The sequence below is a fragment of the Ascidia mentula genome, chromosome 6 (genome assembly GCF_947561715.1).
Source record: "Ascidia mentula chromosome 6, kaAscMent1.1, whole genome shotgun sequence".
NCBI lineage: Eukaryota > Metazoa > Chordata > Ascidiacea > Phlebobranchia > Ascidiidae > Ascidia > Ascidia mentula.
Genome location: NC_138571.1, coordinates 15,315,090 through 15,339,435, shown reverse-complemented (window position 1 = coordinate 15,339,435; position 24,346 = coordinate 15,315,090). Strand labels below are relative to the sequence as shown.

At 39.1% G+C, this 24,346-nt stretch overlaps 6 protein-coding genes and 1 long non-coding RNA gene across 7 annotated transcripts; 5 read left to right on the top strand and 2 right to left on the bottom strand.

Moving 5' to 3' along the window:
• The first annotated feature begins 1,083 nt into the window (after positions 1-1,083).
• LOC145907290 (putative methyltransferase DDB_G0268948) lies at positions 1,084-1,833 on the top strand. Its single transcript, XM_082994715.1, has one exon. It carries the CDS (start codon positions 1,084-1,086, stop codon positions 1,831-1,833), a length of 750 nt encoding a protein of 249 aa, XP_082850841.1.
• A 1,175-nt stretch (positions 1,834-3,008) lies between these two features.
• LOC145906612 (uncharacterized) lies at positions 3,009-4,105 on the top strand. The gene has a single exon (XM_082994070.1). The coding sequence runs from the start codon at positions 3,058-3,060 to the stop codon at positions 3,943-3,945; it is 888 nt and encodes a 295-aa protein (XP_082850196.1). The 5' UTR covers positions 3,009-3,057; the 3' UTR covers positions 3,946-4,105.
• A 1,020-nt stretch (positions 4,106-5,125) lies between these two features.
• LOC145906564 (uncharacterized) lies at positions 5,126-6,251 on the top strand. Its single transcript, XM_082993998.1, has one exon. The coding sequence runs from the start codon at positions 5,173-5,175 to the stop codon at positions 6,058-6,060; it is 888 nt and encodes a 295-aa protein (XP_082850124.1). The 5' UTR covers positions 5,126-5,172; the 3' UTR covers positions 6,061-6,251.
• Positions 6,252-6,610: 359 nt separating this feature from the next.
• LOC145905504 (autocrine proliferation repressor protein A-like) lies at positions 6,611-11,596 on the bottom strand. Its single transcript, XM_082992722.1, has 11 exons — positions 11,461-11,596; positions 11,262-11,380; positions 10,753-10,924; positions 10,340-10,529; positions 9,738-9,993; positions 9,359-9,451; positions 9,160-9,289; positions 8,559-8,764; positions 7,949-8,076; positions 7,511-7,676; positions 6,611-6,876 (listed from the first exon to the last, which is right to left on the bottom strand). The coding sequence occupies exons 2-11, from the start codon at positions 11,274-11,276 to the stop codon at positions 6,757-6,759; spliced, it is 1,476 nt and encodes a 491-aa protein (XP_082848848.1). The 5' UTR covers positions 11,277-11,380; positions 11,461-11,596; the 3' UTR covers positions 6,611-6,756.
• Positions 11,597-12,215: 619 nt separating this feature from the next.
• LOC145905505 (autocrine proliferation repressor protein A-like) lies at positions 12,216-17,205 on the top strand. The gene is made up of 10 exons (XM_082992723.1): positions 12,216-12,269; positions 12,437-12,608; positions 13,066-13,255; positions 13,665-13,920; positions 14,364-14,456; positions 14,814-14,943; positions 15,189-15,394; positions 15,961-16,088; positions 16,231-16,393; positions 16,784-17,205. Exons 1-10 carry the CDS (start codon positions 12,252-12,254, stop codon positions 16,901-16,903), a joined length of 1,476 nt encoding a protein of 491 aa, XP_082848849.1. The 5' UTR covers positions 12,216-12,251; the 3' UTR covers positions 16,904-17,205.
• On the bottom strand, positions 14,373-15,433 carry LOC145905506 (uncharacterized). Its single transcript, XR_014402749.1, has 3 exons — positions 15,302-15,433; positions 14,705-14,873; positions 14,373-14,477 (listed from the first exon to the last, which is right to left on the bottom strand). It is a non-coding gene; the product is annotated as an uncharacterized LOC145905506 (long non-coding RNA).
• Positions 17,206-21,001: 3,796 nt separating the features above from the next.
• LOC145907289 (intelectin-1-like) lies at positions 21,002-24,061 on the top strand. Its single transcript, XM_082994714.1, has 5 exons — positions 21,002-21,127; positions 21,345-21,375; positions 21,917-22,234; positions 22,573-22,658; positions 23,843-24,061. The coding sequence occupies exons 1-5, from the start codon at positions 21,002-21,004 to the stop codon at positions 24,059-24,061; spliced, it is 780 nt and encodes a 259-aa protein (XP_082850840.1).
• Positions 24,062-24,346: the final 285 nt, after the last annotated feature.

Sequence of the window (24,346 nt, the reverse complement as noted above, 5' to 3'; positions counted from 1 at the left end):
TGCATCGATATGAGCCCAACGATTGCCCGACAGGGGTCGTCGCGGTCAACTGCACATGAAAAATGACCCCAAAACAATCCTGTTTGTCCTTGATTGACAGTAGCTTCACGGACAAGGGATTCGCTAACGCACCACCTCTAAAGTTAATGAGAAAAGTAGTGGCAATGTTTCAAAACAAATTTGCGATCGCCACGTGGCCGCCAATGATAAAGACTGACAAACACTTCTTCGTAAACGTGTTTCCAGTTTTATCTGAGCATATTTCACGGCTGTGCAGTTTTGAAGTTATGCGAACTTCTTTTACTTCGTTGTCCTGTAGATCAGGTTATTCGAAATATCCAAACTTGTTATTTATGTTCGCACACAAATCACATTTCATGATACTTTTTTGGCATATATCGCGAGAATTTGACTATTTCGTACAATGCAAATAACTGTTAAATCGCATTGACACGAGCTCCTTACAGGTCGTCACGTTCAAATGCACATCCTTCCGAAAAAGGAGCCCCAAGCACCCACATTGGGGTTTTGATGATCGGCGCGTCACGCATGAGCAATCACAGAGGGTAACGTAACACCGACTCCGCGAAAAGACAGCGTCTTTACAGCAAGGTAGGCGGCAAGGTTAAAAATGTTTTAGTTGTTGGCAGTCATGGTATTTAGGTTGAAATACTGGAACTTTTGGTGTGCAATATTTCTTCGTCAACGTGTTAGCATTTTTATTTGAGCGAAATATATTTCAGGGTGTGTAGTTCTGAAATTGTGCAGGTTTATTTATCAATATTATTATGCAGGATATAAAATATCCTAACTTACTAATACCATAAAAATATTATCGAAAAATCATTATTGATATTCTGACAAGTAAATAAAATGATATAATTCTTTCCAGGTAATACGTCAATATATTTGAAGATTTAAACTGCAAATAACTTTTAAATCACAATGGCACACTCTCTTTACAAAGATCAAAGGCTTATTAAGGCGTACACTGAGTTTAGACCAAGATACGAACAACAAGTTGTCGATTGTGTTTTGCAAGAAATGGAAAAGGTTTCAGGTTTAAAACCAAAATATCAACTCATGGTTGAAGTTGGTTGTGGAGGGGGACAAGCTACCAACGTCTTTGCTCCTTATTTCGACAAAGTCTTGGCTTCAGACGTCAGTGAAGAACAAATAAAAGAAGCAAAACGACAAAATCAACACCAACATGTAACGTACAGCATCGGAAAAGCTGAAGATATCAAAGTTGCAGATGGAAGTGTTGATTTGCTGCTGGTAGCAGAGGCTGCTCATTTGCTGGATTTGAAAAAGTTTTTTCCTGAGGTTTCAAGAGTTTTGAAAAAAAAAGGATTGTTGGTTTTAATCGGATATTGTTCACCCTTACTGTTTCCTATTATAAACGGAAATAGAGGCAAAACTTCCCTTCCAAATCTTCTGGAGGAAACAGTGCAAGGGTTTGACGATGAGCATGCGGACAAACGTAGAGAGTGTTTGCTTAAATACCAGAACATATTCGAAAAAATTCCTTCCGACAAGAAAAAACGCATTTTATTGAAACAAGAAAACCAGAATTGGAGTTTGGCCACAGCTAAAGGTTTCCTTCGATCGATTGATATTTACCCAATTTACATGGAGTTGAAACGCAAAGAAATACTGGAAAGCAAGGGAAAAGTAACAGAGGAAGATATGAGGGATGTGGATTTTGTGCAAAGTTTCGGAGAAAAAGTTAAACAAAAACTGGGTGTTCCAACGTTAAGTGATGATGATCTACATTTAATCGCTCAGTTTGAATTTTTTATATTAACTGGGACTTGTCTTAGAGCTGTTTGATAATTAGTTTCGCAAAATGTTGTAACCGATGATTTGCAAAGATTACATAAGTATGGCAAATGTTATAGCGGTTTTACTTACCCTTTATGTATGTATATATATAAATATATCTTGATAGCACTCCATGCAGAACACACAATTTATAAAACTAAAATTTCCACTTACAAATCTTTAATATTGCCTCTTCATTGGTTAGTATAAGTGGTGTATGAGCAACAAGAGTGGACAAACGAACACAGCATGCCACATATTTCGCTTATCAGGACATATGTTGTGTAAGTTTGCATCGATATGCGCCCAACGATTACCCGGCAGAGGTCGTCGCGGTCAATTGCACATGAAAAATGACCCCAAAACAGTTTTTTGGCGTTGATTGACAGTTGCTTCACGCAAGCGATTCGCTAACGTACCACCTCTAGAGTTAATGAGAAAAGTAGTGGCAATGTTTCAAAACAAATTTGCGATCGCCACGTGGCCGCCAATGATAAAGACTGACAAAACACTTCTTCGTAAACGTGTTTCCAGTTTTATCTGAGCATATTTCACGGCTGTGCAGTTATGAAGTTATGCGAACTTCTTTTACTTCGTTGTCCTGCAGACCAGGTTATTCGAAATATCCAAACTTGTTATTTATGTTCGCACACAAATCAAATTCCATGATACTTTTTTGGCATATATCGCGAGAATTGGACTATTTCGTAAACCACAAATAACTGTTAAATCACATTGACACAAGCTCCCTAAACGTCGTCACGTTCAAATACACAACCTTCCGAAAAAAGAACCCCAAAGCACTCACATTGGGGTTTGGGTAAATGGCGCGTCACGGATGAGCAATCACAGAGGGTAACGTAACAACAGCTCCGCGAATAGACAATGACTTTACAGCAAGGTAGGAGGCAATGTTAAAAATGTTTTAGTTGTTTGCAGTCATGGTATTTAGGTTGAAATACTATAACTTTTGGTGTGCAATACTTCTTCGTCAACGTGTTAGCAGTTTTATTTGAGCGAAATCTATTTCAGGGTGTGTAGTTCTGAAATTGTGCTGGTTGTTTAGCAATATTACTATTCAGGATATAAAATATCCTAACTTACTAATACCATAAAAATATTATCGAAAAATCATTATTGATATTCTGACAAGTAAATAAAATGATATAATTCTTTCCAGGTAATACGTCAATATATTTGAAGATTTAAACTGCAAATAACTTTTAAATCACAATGGCACACTCTCTTTACAAAGATCAAAGGCTTATTAAGGCGTACACTGAGTTTAGACCAAGATACGAACAACAAGTTGTCGATTGTGTTTTGCAAGAAATGGAAAAGGTTTCAGGTTTAAAACCAAAATATCAACTCATGGTTGAAGTTGGTTGTGGAGGGGGACAAGCTACCAACGTCTTTGCTCCTTATTTCGACAAAGTCTTGGCTTCAGACATCAGTGAAGAGCAAATAAAAGAAGCAAAACGACAAAATCAACACCAACATGTAACGTACTGCCTCGGAAAAGCTGAAGATACCAAAGTTGCAGATGGAAGTGTGGATTTGCTGCTGGCAGCAGAGGCTGCTCAATGGTTTGACTTGGAAAAGTTTTTTGCTGAGGTTTCAAGAGTTTTGAAAAAAAAAGGATTGTTGGTTTTAATCGGATATTGTTCACCCATACTGTTTCCTATTATAAACGGAAATAAAGGCAAAACTTCCCTTCCAAATCTTCTGGAGGAAACAGTGCAAGGGTTTGAGAATGAGCATTCGGACAAACGTAGAGAATGTTTGCTTAAATACCAGAACATATTCAAAAAAATTCCTTCCAACAAGAAAAAACGCATTCTATTGAAACAAGAAAACCTGAATTGGAGTTTGGCCACAGCTAAAGGCTTCCTTCGATCGATTGATATTTATCCAATTTACATGGAGTTGAAACGTAAAGAAATACTGGAAAGCAAGGGTGAAGTAACAGAGGAAGATATGAGGGATGTGGATTTTGTGCAAAGTTTCGGAGAAAAAGTTAAACAAAAACTGGGAGTTCCCACGCTAAGTGATGATGATCTACATTTAATCGCTCAGTTTGAAATTTTTGTATTAACTGGGACTTGTCTTAGAGCTGTTTGATAATTAGTTTCGCAAAATGTTGTAACCGATGATTTGCAAAGATTACATAAGTATGGCAAATGTTACAGCGGTTTTACTTACCCTTTATGTATGTATGTATATATGTATAAATATATCTTGATCGCACTCCATGCAGAACACACAATTCATAAAACTAAAATTTCCACTTGTAAATCTTTAATATTGCCTTCTCTTTTTTTAAGTAGGGCCTATAAGTGGTATATGAACAGCAAGAGTGGACAAACGAACACAGCATGTCAAATATTTCGCTTATCAGGACATTCGTTGTGTAAGTTTGCATCGATATGAGCCCAACGATTGCCCGGAAGGGGTGTCGCGGTCAATTGCACATGAAAAATGACCCCAAAACAGTTTTTTTGGCGTTGATTGACAGTTGCTTCACGCAAGCGATTCGCTGACGCACCACCTCTAGAGTTAATGAGAAAAGTAGTGGCAATGTTTCAAAACAAATTTGCGATCGCCACGTGGCCGCCAATGATAAAGACTGACAAACGCTTCTTCGTAAACGTGTTTCCAGTTTTATCTGAGCGTGTTTCACGGCTGTGCAGTTTTAAAGTTATGCGAACTTCTTTTACTTCGTTGTCCTGCAGACCAGGTTATTCGAAATATCCAAACTTGTTATTTATGTTCGCACACAAATCAAATTCCATGATACTTTTTTGGCATATATCGCGAGAATTGGACTATTTCGTAAACCACAAATAACTGTTAAATCACATTGACACAAGCTCCCTACAGTTCGTCACGTTCAAATACACATCCTTCTGAAAAAGGAACCCAAAGCACTCACATTGGGGTTTGGATGAATGGCGCGTCACGGATGAGCAATCACAGAGGGTAACGTAACAACAGCTCCGCGAATAGACAATGACTTTACAGCAAGGTAGGAGGCAATGTTAAAAATGTTTTAGTTGTTTGCAGTCATGTTATTTAGGGTCAACGTTTGGTGTGCAATACTTCTTCGTCAACGTGTTAGCAGTTTTATTTGAGCGAAATCTATTTCAGGGTGTGTAGTTCTGAAATTGTGCTGGTTGTTTAGCAGTATTACTATGTAGGTTATAAAATATCCTAACTTACTAATACCATAAAAATATTATCGAAAAATCATTATTAATATTCTGACAAGTAAATAAAATGATATAATTCTTTCCAGGTAATACGTCAATATATTTGAAGATTTAAACTGCAAATAACTTTTAAATCACAATGGCACACTCTCTTTACAAAGATCAAAGGCTTGTTAAAGCGTACACTGAATTTAGACCAAGATACGAACAAGAAGTTGTCGATTGTGTTTTGCAAGAAATGGAAAAGGTTTCAGGTTTAAAACCAAAATATCAACTCATGGTTGAAGTTGGTTGTGGAGGGGGACAAGCTACCAACGTCTTTGCTCCTTATTTTGACAAAGTCTTGGCTTCAGACATCAGCGAAGAGCAAATAAAAGAAGCACAACGACAAAATCAATACCAACATGTAACGTACTGCTTAGGAAAAGCTGAAGATATCAAAGTTGCAGATGGAAGTGTTGATTTGTTGCTGGCAGCAGAGGCTGCTCAATGGTTTGATTTGGAAAAGTTTTTTGCTGAGGTTTCAAGAGTTCTTAAAAAAAGAGGATTAGTGGTTTTAATCGGATATCATTCACCCTCATTGTTTCCTGTTACAAATGGAAAAGCAATGACGAATTCTCTTTCACATCTTGTGAACGAGGCAGTTTTGGGTTTTAAGGATGAGCACGTTGAAAAACGTAGAGAGTGCTTGCTCAAATACCAAAACATTTACCGCAAAATTCCTTCCGACAAGAAAAATCGCTATATCGTGACACAAGCGAAACAAAATTGGACTTTGGCCACAGCCAAAGGTTTTATTCGATCGATTGACATGTACCCACTTTATATGGATTTAAAACGTAAAGAAATACTGGAAAGCAAGGGTGAAGTAACAGAGGAAGATATGAGGGATGTGGATTTGTTAGAAATTTTCGGAGAAGCAGTTAAACAAAAACTTGGTGTTCCCAGGTTAAGTGATGATGATCTACATTTAATCGCTCAGTTTGAAATTTTTATTTTAACTGGGACTTGTCTTAGAGTTGATTGATAATCAGTTTCACAGAACGTTGAAACCAATGATTTGTAAATATGATATAACTATGGCAAATGTTGTAGTTGTTTTCCTTACACCATATGTATGTATATATATATCTTTATCGTGATGCAGAATGGACAACTAAAAAACTAAACATTTCCACTTGTAATTCGCTTTTATGCTCGTCAAACCTTCCGCAAATTTAGACCATGTTGAGGCTACCACGTCTTTGGTCCTTATTTAGACAAAGTCTCGGCTTTAGACATCAGTAAAGAGCAAATAAAAGAACTTGCCGACAAACGCGACAGCAACATGCGAAAAAGTTTTCAGCAGTTGTTAAAACTCGTTCAGATAGCCACACATTTTTAATGGAGTCGAGAGCTAAAATGTGACCTAACTTGGTTTTTATAAAAAGTCAACATGGATCTCCTGCAAAGCCTTGTCAACACAAATATACTGTTTATATTTTTTTAGTACAGTTCTAAGCCTGCTGAAAACATTTGAATATAGTTACAATTGGGATGGGTACACAGATGAACTTCTTATCGAGAATGTGGTTTATTAAAATTTCAAAAAATTATAAAATTAAATCAAATATAACGCTTTCAAATTTACTCATGCAACATTTATCAGGACATAATCAGTGCAACAAATCATTGGAACCGTTTGTAAATAATCTTGGTTGATTGTAAATCGTAGTGCACAACGCTACACCAGAGTGCCCTTGCATGCTTCCATATGGCAATCTGGGAAAGGGAATTTGTTTGGAATAATGTTGGTCTCGGTGGTGAATTCAATCAAAGTTCCGCCCGGACCGGGATATGTCATCTGTTCACAAACAATGACAAATTTTAAGTATACAGAATATGGCAGAAGAATAAAATCAACAGTATGCGCGACCCCAAAAAAACGTTTCCAGTTTTTCCAAGAACAGATCGTTTGCTGACAAATGCTGGTTACATGTTATGCCTATTACTCATACATAGGCACAAACCGTTGTATGCGCTGTTGTTAGTAGCCTATCAACATGCATTAACTTTCACCGTTGGTCGGCACTATTACTTGGTACGGCGATGGGAAGAAAACATGGAAACGTGATCGGGATTCGTGCCCAGGACATCCTGAGTTCAAACCCCGGTGTGGTAAAAAAATAATAATATAAAATAAAAATATTCGTGCTATTTTCTCTTGCACGTTCGTATGTTTTTAAGGTTTCGGTGGCGGATATTCCCACACCCTGACCCAATCCCATGAGAGTGGGGTGCAGGCGGTGCGGCGCATCAGGGCCCATATCATTCTAGGGGTCCCGCGAATAGCAAAAAGGGGCCAACGAACCCCATTGTTTGCTTTGAAACTAAAGGATTTCTATCGTAAAGCTTGGGTTTCGCCTAAAATTCCAGGTGATTTGCAAAAAAGGGCCTCGCAAAGGCGCGTTGTTTTACATCAAGGCCCCTGGTTATACCTGTATGAAGAAGGCCCTCCACTGTCCAGTAACCGGGGTATCAAACTCTACGGAGTACTTTTTGTCTTCCAACTTCTGTACGTCGCTATGGTGCCACAGATTCGGTTGAACTATCGGTTGAGCCGAGGGATCAGTTGTGTTGCCTCGCAACAAGCGGAAATCACGCCTTACACAAGAAACAGTTTTGCGTATTGAAGTACTTAATACATAATAAACACACAGGAAAAATAAAATAGCATGGACAGTGGATACCAATAAAATTGGTTGTAGGAGCAGGCGTCCATCAAACAAACAAGCCTCGTGAAAATTTCTTTTTAATTATTTTTCAACTGTATGTATGGCAAATTTTTTTTACTTTCAAATGCTTGGCGAAACAATTTTCTGTCCTTTATAATTGAACACGATGCAACACATAAGCAATCGCAAAATTACGCATACCTTTTCGTCGAGAGATTCACTGCAGACCAGGCGCGAATTAGTGTTGGTTCGGTGTCCATTGTAACCTCGATGCCACCTCCAGTTGCTGTATTGTACAAAGTCCACTGTGCTTTCGGAAGGGTGTAGCCCTATATTGTTTTGTTCAAACAAACATTTTAATCACATGAAAATCTTCGTAAAAAATTGACAAAGGGTACATGTCACACTTTTATCATTTTATGAAAAAACATCCTGTTTTGCACTTAATAATGACCAGGTTTTGTGCGTTTAAATTAAACTGTAACGTCATAGTTTTGCAGTTATCACAAAGCGGTTTATCGTATCTTAGAAACATTACATTCAATATATCCATAATAATGTACCACAGCCCTTGTCTAAAAACGAAGTGAAACACATTCTATGACTGCTGCTCGGTTTGGTGCCCAACGAATCGACGTTGACCGAAAGGTCCCACCAAGTGACTGCTAGTGTAAAAACTAGCACAGTACCACAGTCAAAAGCTGCACTGATGAGACCTTTCAGGTCGAAACAGTGTGAATACACCCTGTCTACAGCTCTAAATGAATATTATAGCTCTTTTTGCACATATACGACATTCTATCTGAACTACCTTCATGGTGCTGAGGTAGAACGCGAGAATATTAAACATGATCTGCATCTCGTGGCCTGCGCACGAATGTTCAGCATTGGGAAGCATGTTGACGTACATCGGCCCTTTCATTGCCGTCACATAATAGTGTGAGTCGTCGGGCAAAAAGAACTCATCTCCACCAGTACTGAAGACCATCTTGGGCATGGTAAGACGGTCGATGTAAGCTGTATTAAAACAGGGAAACGTCTTGTATTTATTTTCTGTTGTTAGCAACGGATCGACGTTGGCCGAAAAGTACCAATGGTGCAACCTCTGCGCCTGCTAATTTGAAAGTTATTCCAGTGCCACTTTCACCAGGTGCACTGATGAGACTTTGTAGGTCGAAACAGTGTACACTTCTGTGTGCACTACAGTGTGCACTTTCAATCTTGTCTTTACATAAAGACATTTTCTTTTCATAATTTGCCTTCTTAAAAAATTAAAGCAAAAAAGTCTTGTAACAAAGTCGTTTCTGCGTTTACACAAATGGCTGTATGAGTTCACAGCTCATATCACCTTACTAGGGAAGCAAGCACGTATAATACACTACAATATCTTATGCAAGATAAAGGGCGCTTACCGTAAGGATCAACAAGGGCGGTCAGTGCCGGCATGTTAGGGTGATCCAAGTCCTTGGTGATGTCCTCATCGTAATAGTCTTTAAAAGCGAACGACCAACCACCGTAGGCTCTGTAATGGTGATGCAGGTTCTGAAAGTACAGAACGAATTAAAGGTATGTTCGGTATTTACGTACAGAAGAAGATGTATCTTGCAATACCTTTTGCATGTTTAGTTCGTCCATAACGATTGGGGTGATACATTTAACTCTCTTGTTATCCACGGCACCTGTTGTCCACGTGGTCCAGCCTCGCTGTAAAGAAGTACGTTTTATTAGAACACTGAATAATCATACCAGGTTATATAATTCATTGCAACGTATTGAGTGCAAATCAACTTCAATCCAACTATGTTTTGCTTGGTTGTACCCAGAGACTCTTGTAGTGGTAAACTAACAGTGTATTATTACACTTCTAAAGCGAAGTTAAAACGAAGGACAAGTTCTGCTGGCATTGCACCTCTGAATCACTTCTGTGACGTCATATTTACCAATAGACAACAATTGCACGTGGTTTTTGAAGTGAAGCAACGCTACTTACTTTGGAAGCACCACCAACGCAGTAGTTTTCAATCACTTTGCCTGTGGTTCTGTTCACAAAATCGGTGATAGTGTCCATGGCCTTCACCGACGCCTTCGTCATTGGCATCCTCAGAAGCCATTCGGGCTTGGAGGGGTCTTCAAGAAAATGGCGCCAAGTGTATGCGATAATGCCGTCTTCGGTCCTGCGCTGTTTCTTCGGGTCTTGCTTGAAAGTCATGTGCTCGTTTGGAATCTGCTTAAGGTCTGCGACCACGCTGTTGAAAGCATACAGAACGGGGTCATTGTTTCCTTCATCAGAAATATTACTTGGGGAACCATTGTTGTTATATGGTGTTTTTATGTCAACTAAAATGTTTGTAGGCTAGTTATGTTTGTGGGTAGTTTGCATCTTTAGTTTATTTGCAGTTGCAAACCAACCTTCAAATGACCTTCAAAAATACAGTGGCGTTGCCGCAATCCCTTTTTCCTAACACCTTTGACTTATCTTATGAAATGCCGTTTAATTGTTCGTTTTAACGAATTGAAATTCGTATCACAAATAAAATTTCGCAATTTTTACTTTATATCTTTGACATTTACAAGTTTTTGGTGGATTTTTACCTTTTCGAAGCTTCAGACATGAGACCGGTAAACGCCACAAAATCATCGGTAACTCCGGGCACGCTGTCCGGGTTGTCGTTCGATCCACCGTCGATCAGCATGTAACCATTGCTGGCCATTTCTGGGTCCAACTCATCGGGAATGTGAATTATCAGGAAATGCCACCATAACGAACGGTCGGTATCAGCGTCTAAATCACAAAACAAGAATTAAGGGAAAATGTAGCAAAGGACATTTCGTTTGTTGGCAGAACATAAGGGTTGCTATCGTAGCCAGTTTACGTTAGGTATTTTCAGCCATGTAATTCCCCGAAATGAAGAAATAACTTACTTTTTTTTAATGAAACAAAGTTATCAGTTAACATCTGCTGCCACATAAAAGAAACAATGGTAGAATTCGAAAAGGCATTGTACCTGTAAGCCACTTCTGTGACGTCATATTGATCAAATAAGAGGTGTGGCCCGGCGCCTTGTAAGTCCAATCACGCAGCACAGTATAGTTGTAATAACCGTCATTTTTCCACACGTAATCGTCCAAAGCGTTGCTTCTGACTTTGGCAGATAGACACACGAGTCCAAGCAATATCTGTAGATATGAAGTCGTTAGGAATTTGGTTTTTTTTCACATAGTGTACATTTACAAAGACACTTTAAAATCTTGATAGATCCCTTTCGACACAAATGCACCAAATACTTATTGTGAAACAACGCATTAAGCAAATAGAGACAGTTACGAAAAACCGTTAAATTATCACAAAGCCTACAAATCCAGCTATGTTAGAAGAAAAGAAAATTATTTACGTAAAACGAGCTACAGTTGTTTAAACAGTTAAACGTGTGATTTTTACACAGTATTCACAATCACCGATGAATCTGTGATTCGTTCATCTTAGAAAATCTATGATTTTTTTACACCTACTTACCACAAGCTTCCTCATATTTTGCCAGTTGACGGATCAAAACACAGACAAATGTTCTGCAATACCGAACCTTGCAACAAGTGTATTGCTTGCATATGCACGGTGCAACGACCCCCAATCATCTGTAAATCATTTCTAGAAACTCAATAACTGTCCTTGTGATAACTCTTATGTGAGCAAATAAACGAAAACAGCTGCGTACCTTTTTGATTTTGGAAGGTCGAGTGTTTCGGGATGTAGGCTCTTTGGAAAGCGACTTGCGACGGACAAGCGTATTTTCAAATACACTTAAATGTTTCTTAGTATGACATATAGTGCGGGGTTATGTTTAACTATTGAATCTTTACTTTATACTTCAACAAGCCACGCGACAGTATAAGGCTAATGACCGGCGCAATATCGTACAATGTTCTTCGTTTCAATCTGGGTTAAAATTCCACCTAAATCCAAAGAATCGTTGAATTCGTTTTGCAATCGATTAAAACCATTTCGAAAGAGACCAAAATGTGGAAAAGTTTTGAATAGGTCCGCTGACAGTGACGGAACGAAACGCATAATTCGAAGCTCCCTCATCTCCATTGCACAATCGTTTACACCTATATAGGTATATCCCGTCTTGTAAACGTAAAACATACAAAAGGGGCCTGGAAATTTCCCTAACAAGAAAGGTATGAAGAAAACCGATCATTTTAATGCACTGGGGCGTGCGATTTTGGGGAAGACGGCGGCAGCGAATCCAGTTCAAAGTCCAACGAAGTTACGACAACGAAATCACATGATTGCGAATAAAAATCAACCCATTTAAGGCGTTTGTTAGTTTTACAGACACCGCCAAAACCGGGCGACAACGATTGCGTCGAAACACAGCTCAAATATTAACAATATCACGTGTTGGTAAGTTTGCAAACAAATCGTTTGCTCTGCAAAGACACTGCTGTGCTTTGTGGAAGTCGCATTGTCGTGTTCTTGAAAAGACCCAGAGGAAATATAGCAATGAATCCTATCTTTGAGGTAAGATATGTGACATCAGGTTAGTAGGGAAAATGTTGTATGGAAAGTATATTATGCTAATAAGAATTTGAACAAATTTTACCCCAATATTATGAAGGTCTATAAATCTGTACGTCAATTACACTTGTTCTGCGATATTGGAATAAAAGACAATTTATCTTACTCAGGTTGCTATAATTGTTCTGTCTGTTGCCTCATTCTGCGGTTCCACGCCATTGGACGATTACGTGTTCCACGATGACGGCTATTACCACGTTGACGTCATCAACAGTTGGACGAACAAGGGACCTGGCCACACATCGTACTTAATCAACATGACGTCACAAAAGTGGCTGACAGGTTTTAGAGATATATAGATTCAACCGATGCATATTACGCCTCCGAGTCTGTAATTTTATAAGTTGGATTATTCTAGTGTCGTAATTATGGACTAGCAAACGGAAATACTGCGATTCACCGAACAAAAACTTTTGTTAACACAAGATGAATTCGTATTTTTGCACGAACAATTAGTGACGTTGGCGCATTTGCCGCGCGCTTTTGTGTAGGTTTTCATTTGCCACAAAAAACTTTACCCCGACTGAATATTGGCGGATATAGATTTGAATAAGACGATATTCCAATACTTCGTTGTTAAAAAAATTCCCTATACCATTCTAGCAAAGTCAAAATCTCGATTTTTGCCAATTTTACTTAAATATTAACACTTATTGTGGACGGGATCCAAACGCCCTGGAAACACTACGAGACATACAAAAACTAAAGCACTAAACACAACACTTACGTTTGTCAACAGAAAATGACACGAGCCGTTCGATCTGGTGGCATCACGTGATCGTGAACATTCCCGACAAGTTTGACGACGAGATGGGATTCAGCGGGTACATGAAGATCGTAGGTGGGAACAACAACGACCCTGCAGCGTTACCTAGTGTCACAGATACGGACATTATGCTCTCCGGGGTCATGGCTGAAAGAACAGGAAGGTGTGGATTTATATTAAATGCCTGAATGCGTTTTGTTCTGTTGGGTAATGAATGTAGTGGAGAATTAAACATCTTGAACTGCATTCGGTCAAAACAATTTCGTTTTATAAACGAGTAATTGACCCAATAAATTGTAAAAATACGCATTTGTAACCGATTTGACATCGAACGCTGGTTCGTCTTTTCGCGGGACATTTTGATCCATCAATGAAACGAATACACGGTTTCGGAAAAATAACTGTAAACAAATCAATTATTTGAAAACCAATGTAGATGTGTTACATCAGTGTAAACTACTAAATGCGAAAATACCTTCTACTGCATTGAAAAAGAAGGTGACGTCGCGGCTACAGATGGTAGATCCTGCATTAAATAAATACCCTGGTAAAGCTGTATACCTTTTTTACAGCGTAACTGCAGTTTTAAAGCAAGTTCCCAACCAATCCCTTCAGTTCAAAACTGACCCGTTGCAGCAAAAACGGACAGAAGACGCAATAATAGCTTTCACCTGGCGTCATTTTATCGAGGATCCTTCTAAACCGGAATGGCTCCTCAGAATGCCGATGACCAAAGCCGCGGTCAAAGCCATGGACGCCATCAACGGCCTGGTTATGCTGATCAAGAATAGACCGGTGGAAAAGTTTTGCGTCGGCGGGGAATCGAAGGTTAGACGCCTGCCTAGAAATTAAAGGTTACTGCACCTTAGCAGGTTAAGTTATCACTGTTTTATGGGGTATTTGAAATAATTCGTTTTTGGAGGGGATTTGGGGTTAAAAATCACAAAATAAAATTTGTATAGTGCGAATGGACAAAAACCTTGCAACAAAAGCAATAAAAGATGACAATGTGTTCCACTCAAAAGTATAAGGCGTTCACAAATGCTGACCAAACGAAAAACTTTCTTACGAAAATCACGTCCACCGTAGAATCACAATCTGTCTCACGAAGGAGCGCGATAAGCTGGCGTTGATTATGTGATACGACAGCCGACATCGTATGATCGGTGACCAACCTGCCGCCAATGGCGAGCCTGTTGGTTAAAAATAGTCAAATTAATGGTAACACCAGTCGTAGAAGGCAGTTATTTCAAATTCCTCTTGCTTCGCAGCGAGGTTGGACAACGTGGACGACGGCTGCGGTTGATTCCACGCGTGTAAAGTGTATCACACCCATCGTGATGGACGAACTCAACATGGTGAAGGTGTGCAAGAGTTGTGAAATTCTGTTTATACAAGGGCGTTTTGTTGCCACAACCTACAGACTGACGAAACAGCAACTAAATAACATTTGTCATCCATATAGGTTCAATTTCATGAATTGTGCAGTGGTAAATTATTCTTAGCATTTCTTGTGTAGTAGCACTTTTGTGACATATTATAGATCTTGGCATTGAAGAAAACCTCGTCACAAACCCTGGTCAATTTATAGACAATTTTTTTAACTGCTTACTTGCGCCCAAAATCCTGCGTCCACAGCGGTAATAACCAATGAACCGTTTTGAATCTTAAGTGCACAACTTATCAAATTTCCCAACCCCATTTTCCCACTGCTTCCTCAGAATCTCCATCACCATTACCGCTCGTACGGAGGATGGACGTTCGAATTCGACGATTATTATCTGCAAAACATTACTAGATATTTGGACAACCCAAACACTCAGAAACTCGCCGACATCGTCGATCCATACAGTGCGTTAGATAGAATTAATACCACCACATTTATTACTTACTTCAAATGTACGCAATCGCTCATTTATGACTAAAGGAAACGTCTTTGGTAAATTCAACCCTATTGGAAAACTGAATAATTTTTGGTATCTTATATCATTGGTGCGAAAAAGCTATTGGAAATAAGCTAGTCGTCAGTTGTGATGTAATGGGGAGAATTTATTGCTGTAAATTACGCCAAAATGGCTCGATTTGTTTATCCACAGCATACAGAGACCGCTTAACTATGCCGAAAATGGTCTTCAGCACCGGGTCAGACGAGTTCTTTTTGCTCGATGATTCTTATTATTATCTGAGGGATTTGAGCGGTCCAACCTACCTTTCTATGTTGCCCAACACCGACCATTCCTGCGACGGAAAGGAAGTGAAGCTTATGGACAATATCGCGGCCTTCTACGTGAGCTGTATGAAGGTAAGATTTGTCATTGTTTTGATGAAATATCAGCAAAGGAATAACCACAAGTGCTTTGTGTTGAGATTGGCGCCTGCGTAAAGTAGATATTTGTTATTTTACATGAATTTTTCATACTAAGGAACACTACTCACGGATTTGCTCATAATTCAATTATACTGATGATGGCATAAGTTCTTGCCGAAACGTTTTTTCAAACATGACATGGGCCAGTCTTTTTATTCTCAGAAATTTTCATACTAGATATTTTAAAAAAATGGTTTGTTTAAGAAATTCCAGAATTGTCATAAGAAAAACTTTATGGCTGAAGTCAACTGTTCGCAAGGTCCATAGATTTTAAGTAAATCCCATTGACAAAAAACACCCTATGAAAGTTAGTCAACAGATGCATTTTCTTTAACGCCACCAGTGCGATGCTCATATGCTGTTCGGTGCCTTTCGCATCTAGGTCTTACGAAATACTCCAATAAAAATATTGCACCTATGCCGTTTTATGAAATGGATTGTCAACGGATTGGTCCTTAAACATGTTCGCATTCCATCGATTACAATGCATTGAAATACAGGGTTACAAGATGCCCGTCCTTTCATGGCAACTGAACGGCACAAAATCGGAAGGTTCAATCTACGTACAAACCGACACCAAGCCTGGGATTGTGAAGGCTTGGTTTGCCCAAACTGCGTCAGTTAAGCGGTAAGGTTTGCTTGGATAATGATAAAAACGTGCCGTTATAATGCATGGGAGCACAAACAAATGACTTTTTCCTCCGAGACAAAGTCGTCATGCCCCAAAAAGGCCCAAAATATATGAACAGCGTATAACAATCTATCTGCAGGAGGGATTTCAGGCGGTACAAGCTGAATGAAACCCACCCCCAATCTGGTCCAGTTCTGCAACCGATTTTGTGGGTTTTCGATGACGTACAACGAGTTAACGACCACGAGTACATGGTGAAGTATCAAGCCCCTGAAAGCGGGTGGTTGGCATTTTTCATTCAGGTATTGCTGGTCATTATGGGAGGATATGGTTCATAAAAAATGTCCTGACTTTTCCGATAAAAACGTTATGTGTGATGCAGAAACCATTGCTCCAATAATGCAAGCTTTCTCGTCTTTTCCCCACGCCATTTGTGGGGCTTCCCCGCACCTGGGGGCAACATCCATAAAAAGATCTTTTTATCGTGTAAAAGTTTTAAATCAAACAAGGATTGGCTTGGTGCTGCATAAAGCGAAATACCACAATGGCACGCATTGCGCATCCCTGCGGCACGCATTCGGCGACTGTGCAAAAATTCATTGCCTATATCCGATCTAACCACAAGGCAGCAGCTAACCGTCACAAAACAAGCTACATCTTTCACCGAAACGTTCCTCTTTTCATACTTTCAGATGACGTTTCCTGTGCCCGGAGGACAAGTGATCGAGTTTACCACAGAGACAAATATAATTCCTAACGTACTTCCATACCCAGACTGTGCGGGCGAATCCTGCTTCGGAACGCTCGTGTGATTCTGTTTGGACTCCGCCTCCGTACCGCAAACGTGTTTGTGATTATAGCAAAAAAATAATGAGCTAATAAAAGCGATTTTATATGCCCAGCGAATCAAAAGGGCCGAAAACACGTTTGTGACGTCACATTAAGGAGTTGTTGTTGTTTTGAAAACGCGGATTTGTTTATCAATTGAAATTTGGTATATGAATTTTTTAGGAAAACGGTTCGGCAAGATAACAAAAAAAACGAATTTTTTTTCAGAAAAGAACATTTTTTATTGCTTTACGCTTGAAGCATTAGGTAGCTCAGTATATAGAAAAAACAAGATTACAAAGAATTTTATGTTGTTCAAATTATGGCGCAGCAAAAGGATGGATATTTTGTGCCAAGGCGCCAAATACATATTGACCCGTATTTCTTTCAAGATATTTTGAGATTTTTTTTCACCCAGACCTGGCACCTTCATGAAACGAGTTCACAGCGTCCATGCGGGGGTGCCAGAAGTCGCGTTGCGCCGGGGTAACCCGGGCCTAATTTATATTTTAGTAGTTTGAAAGGTCATTTGGTGCATGTTTTGCAATACGCTGATTTAAATTAGCTTTCAGAAAGGCAAAGTAGTTTGAGAGTGAACATTATAATATTGTGCGCTGTGGCAAAATTAGGCCGACAGATATAGGCTACGTTTAACAAATCAGCTGTTGTAAGACCGAATCCTAAATCAATGGAACTGGGCGACATTGCAACGAAAAGTGCAAATGCCTTAGATTCAAGTGAGTATCCATTTCTTCTGTTTTTATCTTATTTTGATGTTGCACCTTAACCAATGTTATCAACTGCCGAAACAGTCACGCGTTTCAATAGTTACATAAGAACTTTGACGAACCACGCAAAATGAGCACCCCAATAAATTCACGAATGGTCATAATTTTTTTTGTCATCACGTCTTGGAACCTAAAGATGCTCAAAAGACACCTTATAAAATGTTGGGAAAAATATCAATAGTCAAGACCCTTTCCAGGAGACCGCATAGCTACAATCAGTCTTAATTTCCGCCTAAAAAACGCGTTTGTCGGCCCAGCCTTAATATTGAGCGGCTCAAAGAAAAGGCGGCAAGTATAGGTCGCAATAGCGGAGCGTGGAATTTCGTCGATTCGCACGCAAGGCGGCAACGAGATTGCACTAGTGACATCACCGGTAGTGCTGCCTCACCGGAAAGAGCTGTACAAGGAACTGCTATGTTAACATTCCATCAACAAGCCACTTTCTTTCGGTTTGAGTGGGCGAATTAATTTAAATTCAAAAGTTGAAAATTGATGCGTGTTATGAGCGATAAGACGAAGTCGGTTCAACAACCTTTACATTTAGACGCAGTACTTGAAAGGCTGGACACAAAGTTTAAGAACGCCATGGAACGTGAATTAAATAGCTCTTTAGGAGCGCAAACTGTTTATCAATTCAAGCATTTTAATGTGTATTTTAGTATGCATATCGCATTAATGCATATTAATGCACTGCGTAAACGCAACGTCTCTGTATATATGGCCACACATAATAATATCACGAATGTAATCAAGCACAACAAAATGTGTGATTTATAACAATCTGTCCCAAGCCACAGTAAAGACAACCTGTAAACCAAATAATTTCTTTCTTCTAGTTGAAAGCCAAATGGCATCGTCCGAAGCGACCGCAATTCAGAAGCTAGATGGTAAAGTATCTGATATCGTGGAAGAAAAAGCGGGTAAAAATGAAACAAATTTTATGCGAAATAAGCTCCTGGAACGTTATATGAACATTCCGAGGACACTGATGGGCCTCAACCTGGGGTTAGGTCCTCCTAGGTCCTTGGGATGGTTTCAACTTGGAACGTGGAAACAAAATATTAATCTTATCAAAATATTGAATCTTGTTACGCTTTTTTTAATTTGATAACTTCGTGACACTTCCTAAATAACTTCGTGACACTTCGTAAAGGTTTGGAACAACTGCTAAAGACGTTCGTTTAGGTGTATTGTAATGTACACCCGCAAGCAAAACTAAAACAACGTAAATTACCAAACGCGTGTGTTAGAAAATGATAAAAAAAACTTTGCTCACACACAGGTTCGAGTCGGTTACAGAATATCACATCAAGGCTTCCCAGTGCAAAACCAGGTAAATATACGCGCTTTTAGTTTAGTCTGCGGTCTCTTGAGATCGATTCTTGTTTGAAACCAGCAGGACTTTTCAAAAAGAAATTACGCTGCGCGACCTCATTTTAAATAACATTTTCCCCAAGTGAACGCGCGAAATGCCCTATCATTTGAACCGCGGTCACAAAATGGAATTAAACAGACCCCAAATGCAGTTGCGATGTATACGTTGACAAGCCGCGCTTTTGAACACTTAATTGTTCTGCATTTTAAGTCGGAAACATCGTTTCTGCCGTGTCCAATCTGGCGTCCGCACTGCAAGACGATGGCTCGGGTACGTTCGTTCATAAACAGCTATATGGTAGACAGTTGCATGTTGACATATCAACGCAATAAACACTTATTTTAATATTGGAAGGCTTATATGATAGTTACTTAATATACAACGTCACCAACGAATTTGTCGCCAACAGTTTCGGGTAAAGTCAACGCTTTCGTTAACTTCCATGCCGAACTGAAGCAAAAGAATCCTGATGCCAAACAAGCAGGTTGGAAAAGTTCGTTAAAACGCACACAAATAAAAACACTATTAACTTTCTTCAACTGAACTTAGTTGGAAACGATATCACGTCGCCGGGAGGTGACGTAAAAGAACAGCTTGACAAGGAGGAGAAAATAACGGGGAAAAAAGAAAGAGGAGGTATTGCGAGATTGAAGCCGAAAAAAATCTTTTATATTTTAAAAACAATGGCGTTTTTAGGTGTAAGTAACTTGGAAAGCATCAAATCCAAACTTCCAGACGCCAAACAAGGTATTGTGACACCACTTTATTTGCTCCATGACACTGGCCACCGCTAATTACCTACTACGCCAGTTTTAAAATTAAATCACCAATCTTAAGGCTAGAGAAAACATGCTCTTGCTTTCTTAAGGTTTCTGCATAAATCTTAATTTCAAATGATATTTTTTTAATTATATTTGTACCATTTTTAGCTTCGATGTTCAGCACAATTGTAAGCAATTATTGTGCAGATTTGATTTATTATTACAGTTGGCAACGTCATTTCGGCTGTTTCTAATTTAGCGACAGTGTTGCAGGACAAGAAACCAGGTGCAGTTGATTTTTAATTTTGGAATTGGTTTTAAATTGCTCTTTTAGCTGTTCGCATTTGTTTTTTTAACAACACCCTCTTCATAGATGCCATCGTGAATTTCCACGTCGATCTAACCGGAAAGACAGAGCCGGATTTTGGAGGTGAGACCTATGACTGACTAAGTAGGACTTCTAGTACGGTATACGAGATTCCTAACTACTAACTACAGACAATGCCCTGACGATCACTGTTCTTTTTGTATTATAATACAAATACTACATGCATTTGCTTTAATACAGGATCATCCTTGTGCAGTTGTACACTATATTCAAATATAGGATAAAAATTTACCTATTTCAATACGGAGGTAACAATACCCACAGGGCCAAATATAATTTTCTATGCTACATCAGGCTGATTCTGAATTAAAGCAAGTGCTTTGTGCGGATATATTGTGAAGATTAAATTGTTCGGTATAATATATATGTAAACCAATTTTCTAAAATCAGATTTATTGTAAAAACCGTAGGAAAGGCTTAAAGAACCAAAGGTAAAAAAGGACCAAGCTGATGCAAACAAATCCAGTTCTCCTAATTTTATTACTTTTTCGCAAATGCTGAACGGCCCCAATCACAAATATAGCCAATTTTGATTCACCTGTAAGAAAGCGTAACAGGATTACATAAAGTCTTTGTTTCAGCTTACAGCGGTGACTTGGAAGCTGGTGAAAATATACGCTTGCAAGGTTAGTTTTTAACACTTGTTCATGTTATCGAGTTCAGTCGTTGAACGTAAAAATCTCAATATACGTTGCATTATATGTCTTGTTGCAATAATCATCAAATGCCCCAAATAACTGGGCACTACATCAGATAGGAAGCCTTATCAAATGAACAACAATGACGAAGAAGATGAAGGGGTTGAAGATGGGAAGAGAAGTTGCAGCAAATCTCGGGTTGCTTACATATTCTTTATCGTTCTTTCCTACGCTGCAGTTGCCACGTTGGGATATTTTGTAAGAAGACTTATTTTAGTTGTAATTGTAACATTGTTTGACAATGTTCCATTGATTGTTACAATGGAGTTTGTTGTAATTGTAACATTGTTCAACAATGTTCCATTGTTTGTTACAATGGAGTTTAGTTGTAATTGTAACAATATTTAACAATGTTCCATTGTTTGTTACAATAGAGTTTAGTTGTAATTGTAACAATGTTTTTTGCCTTGTATAGAATCTGCAAACAAGGTTGGAGAAGGGTAGAGGTAAGAAGAAAATTTGCAAAAAAAATATTCAGGGCCACCACAGCAAAATGTAGCCAGGATGGGGCCATGGGGGCCAATGCGCCCAAACAAGCATCCAAGCAAAGGAATCAAAACAAACCTTACTTTCAAATAAATCGCTTTCCCTGGTCTAATGTTGAAGTTTATACAGTTTTCCATCGCACAAACTCGACAATCCAAATTGCGACTGTTTTTTCCTAGCACTAAAAAAGAGGACTGATAAAAAGTTCTGCCCTTTTTCAGCTAGGTTTACAGGCTTGGCAGCCCTAGCATTGCATCCTAGCTTGATCAGCCACTTTTTCCTGACATGTCGGAAAAATTAAGCTCCCGGTGTGGTTTGAACTCCACGACCCTGGACTAACCAGGCCCAACGCTCTACCAACTGAGCTGAAGGAGCTTGTCAGGCAACCTACACATATGCGTAGGGGATCTCTACCACAATAATCAGACAACGCAGTAATTTTTAATGCATGAAACATTACTGCTTTTTCACCTATTTAACATTTTACTATTCCCTTTGCAGGAGATTTAAGAGCCTGCAGCAGTATAAAGACATTTCCATCACTTGTGTCTATCAACAGTGGAGTCTACCATCTCAAGGATGCAACTGGAAACACGTTTCAAACCTACTGCGACATGGTATCCAGCGGGGGCGGTTGGACCCTCGTGGCGTCCATTCACGACAACAACCCTGGAACCAGTGGACGCTGCACGATCGGTGACCGCTGGTCAAGTCAGCAGGGCAACACTCCACTGCGACCTAGCGGCGATAACACCTGGGCGAATTTGGACACTTTCGGCAGTGTAGCGTCGGCGACCAGCGACGATTTTAAGAGTCAAGGTGAAAAAATATCGTCTTTTTTGTCGTAAACTGCCTTAATTTGTCGTTCTTTTTCTATATATCGATATTTCAATTATAAATTATGATTGATCTGTTTGTAACAAACGTATCCGAACAAAATACTCACCAGGGTAGTTTTATCTTTTTTCCTAGCATAATATCAGTAAACGTTAGTTAATAAAAAACGTATTTTCACCACGTTATACTACTGGCAACAACAACAACAAAAATCAACAAAAAACCTCTTTCCCGGTACGGACACAATCTCCAGCGGCTTTTTCGCGACCATTTTCCCGTCGTTTCGAGAAATTTCACCAAGTTCGGACCAAGTGTAAAAGTTAGGATCGACCGCGGTAACATCTCCCGCATCGTTCCTCGGTTTCCCCCGAACCTTCAAGACAGCCTTACTCCCGGATATGTGCAGGTCATTTAAACTCATTAAACTTTATTTTGCAAATGAATATTTCGTGTGCAATCCTGTCAAGGTAAGGTGTTGTAAAGCAACACATACACGATGTTAAAGCTTAATCAATTTAAAAACTTCTGATTTTACATTGGCGAAGGTTGTACAATAGTTTCCAAAACTTTTACATTAGCTGCTAAGTCGGCGTTTTAGTATTACTGAGTATCACAAAACATGTATTTGACGATAAATTTGACTTTACGTTCGTCTTCGCCTCTTGCTGCCTGAAACTAGCACAAAACAACTGCAGGTCCAGTCAAGACAAAATGCGGATTGTAACAAAACAATCTAAATAATGAGCATGCAATATTGCACAAAAACAAATAAATCTTTAGAGTGTTATAGAAAAGTTCTGATCCATTTACTCTTATAAATCTCCACAAGACTAATGTTGTTTTCGACTAGATTTTAACAAAATTAAAAAACTGTAGTTTTCTTCCTACGTAAGTACTCGTAATAACAAAGAAAACTACCAGTGGCCAAAATACTCACACAACAAAACTACCTCAGCATTCCAGGTTAGAAACGAACTACTGAAAGCGCAAACACAGTTTTGGAGATCTCGTTCTTGCAATCAGCGCTTTAAACGCCTGAAACGTATTTTTTCCGTGAGGCGCTCGAGACGATAGAAAAAAAATGTGAAAAAAGAAAAAGACACAGAATAAATCTTAGGATTTTTGACACCGTGTTGATGGTCCGTTCTCGGTGGTATTTAAATCTAAAAATTAAGTTTTCATCAAACAAACTAACAAGGATTACCAGCGCAACAAATCAAGAGCGTTATTGCGGCATTAGGCAACAAAACAATAAGAGAGTATTAAAAAAGGGGCATTTAGGAATGTACGTTCTCTACGACAGGGCTTCTTAAACTTTTGTAGTATACTGACCCAATGTTTTCAGACAAATTGCTATGCGACCCCATTTAAAAACAAATGTTTTTGTGCAGCCTCTAGTGATCAGCTAAAATAGTGAAAATGATTGATGAATTTGTCTGTAATTTTACCTTTATTCTTGGTGAATGTATAATATGCATATTTTTGGGCTTTTTAGCAAAATTAGCTTTCAAGCCAGCAGGGCCCTAAGCCAACACTGCTTGTGACTTGTCCTCGAAATCACGACTTACATGACCTATCTTTTATACGCAGTTCCGCGCCCTCAACCAGCATGGAGACGCATACGCACTTTGTCCCGGAGTGAAGCTTAATGAAGGCGCGAGCAATGCTCAACATGCTTGTATCGGTTCTACCGGGCAGAACTACTGGACCGATACCTGCGGTGATTTTGCTGGGCTCTACAACCGTTTGTCAGGCTGGAGTTCAGACCCACAGCTTATCTCTACCACATTCCTTATATTTTATCGCTGAGAGGTTTTACATTGCGGGTTTGGTGGGACACGTTTAAATCATTTGTTAGCTAAATGGTCACCTCGAAACATTTGAGGACCGTTGTTGCGATTTCGCTCAAATAACAAACCTGTACATTCGAAAGGTAGAACTCTTTGAATAATTATCGGAATCTCCAAACAGTCTTATGGGCAACAAAGACTTCGTATCTGATTTATATAACATTGATTAACAAAAAACCTTTTCCATTATTAGTTATATTTTTTTTCTGATATTGATATTTCGCCCACAATTAGGCATCGTCAG

Bases quoted from the DNA above. Each gene is read 5' to 3' on its own strand.
- LOC145905504 (XM_082992722.1), bottom strand. The intron at 8,077-8,558 runs GTAGTTCAGATA...AAAACAATATAG, and splicing joins TCTACCTCAGCACCATGAAG to GGCTACACCCTTCCGAAAGC. The intron at 7,677-7,948 runs GTATGCGTAATT...TTCTTGTGTAAG, and splicing joins GTGAATCTCTCGACGAAAAG to GCGTGATTTCCGCTTGTTGC.
- LOC145907290 (XM_082994715.1), top strand. From the start codon at position 1,084: ATGGTTGAAGTTGGTTGTGGAGGGGGACAAGCTACCAACGTCTTTGCT.
- LOC145906564 (XM_082993998.1), top strand. From the start codon at position 5,173: ATGGCACACTCTCTTTACAAAGATCAAAGGCTTGTTAAAGCGTACACT.
- LOC145907289 (XM_082994714.1), top strand. From the start codon at position 21,002: ATGAACAACAATGACGAAGAAGATGAAGGGGTTGAAGATGGGAAGAGA. The intron at 22,235-22,572 runs GTGAAAAAATAT...CAAGTGTAAAAG, and splicing joins CGACGATTTTAAGAGTCAAG to TTAGGATCGACCGCGGTAAC. The intron at 22,659-23,842 runs GTCATTTAAACT...TTTTATACGCAG, and splicing joins TTACTCCCGGATATGTGCAG to TTCCGCGCCCTCAACCAGCA.
- LOC145905505 (XM_082992723.1), top strand. The intron at 13,921-14,363 runs GTTAGACGCCTG...CTTGCTTCGCAG, and splicing joins GCGTCGGCGGGGAATCGAAG to CGAGGTTGGACAACGTGGAC. The intron at 16,394-16,783 runs GTATTGCTGGTC...TCATACTTTCAG, and splicing joins GGTTGGCATTTTTCATTCAG to ATGACGTTTCCTGTGCCCGG.
- LOC145906612 (XM_082994070.1), top strand. From the start codon at position 3,058: ATGGCACACTCTCTTTACAAAGATCAAAGGCTTATTAAGGCGTACACT.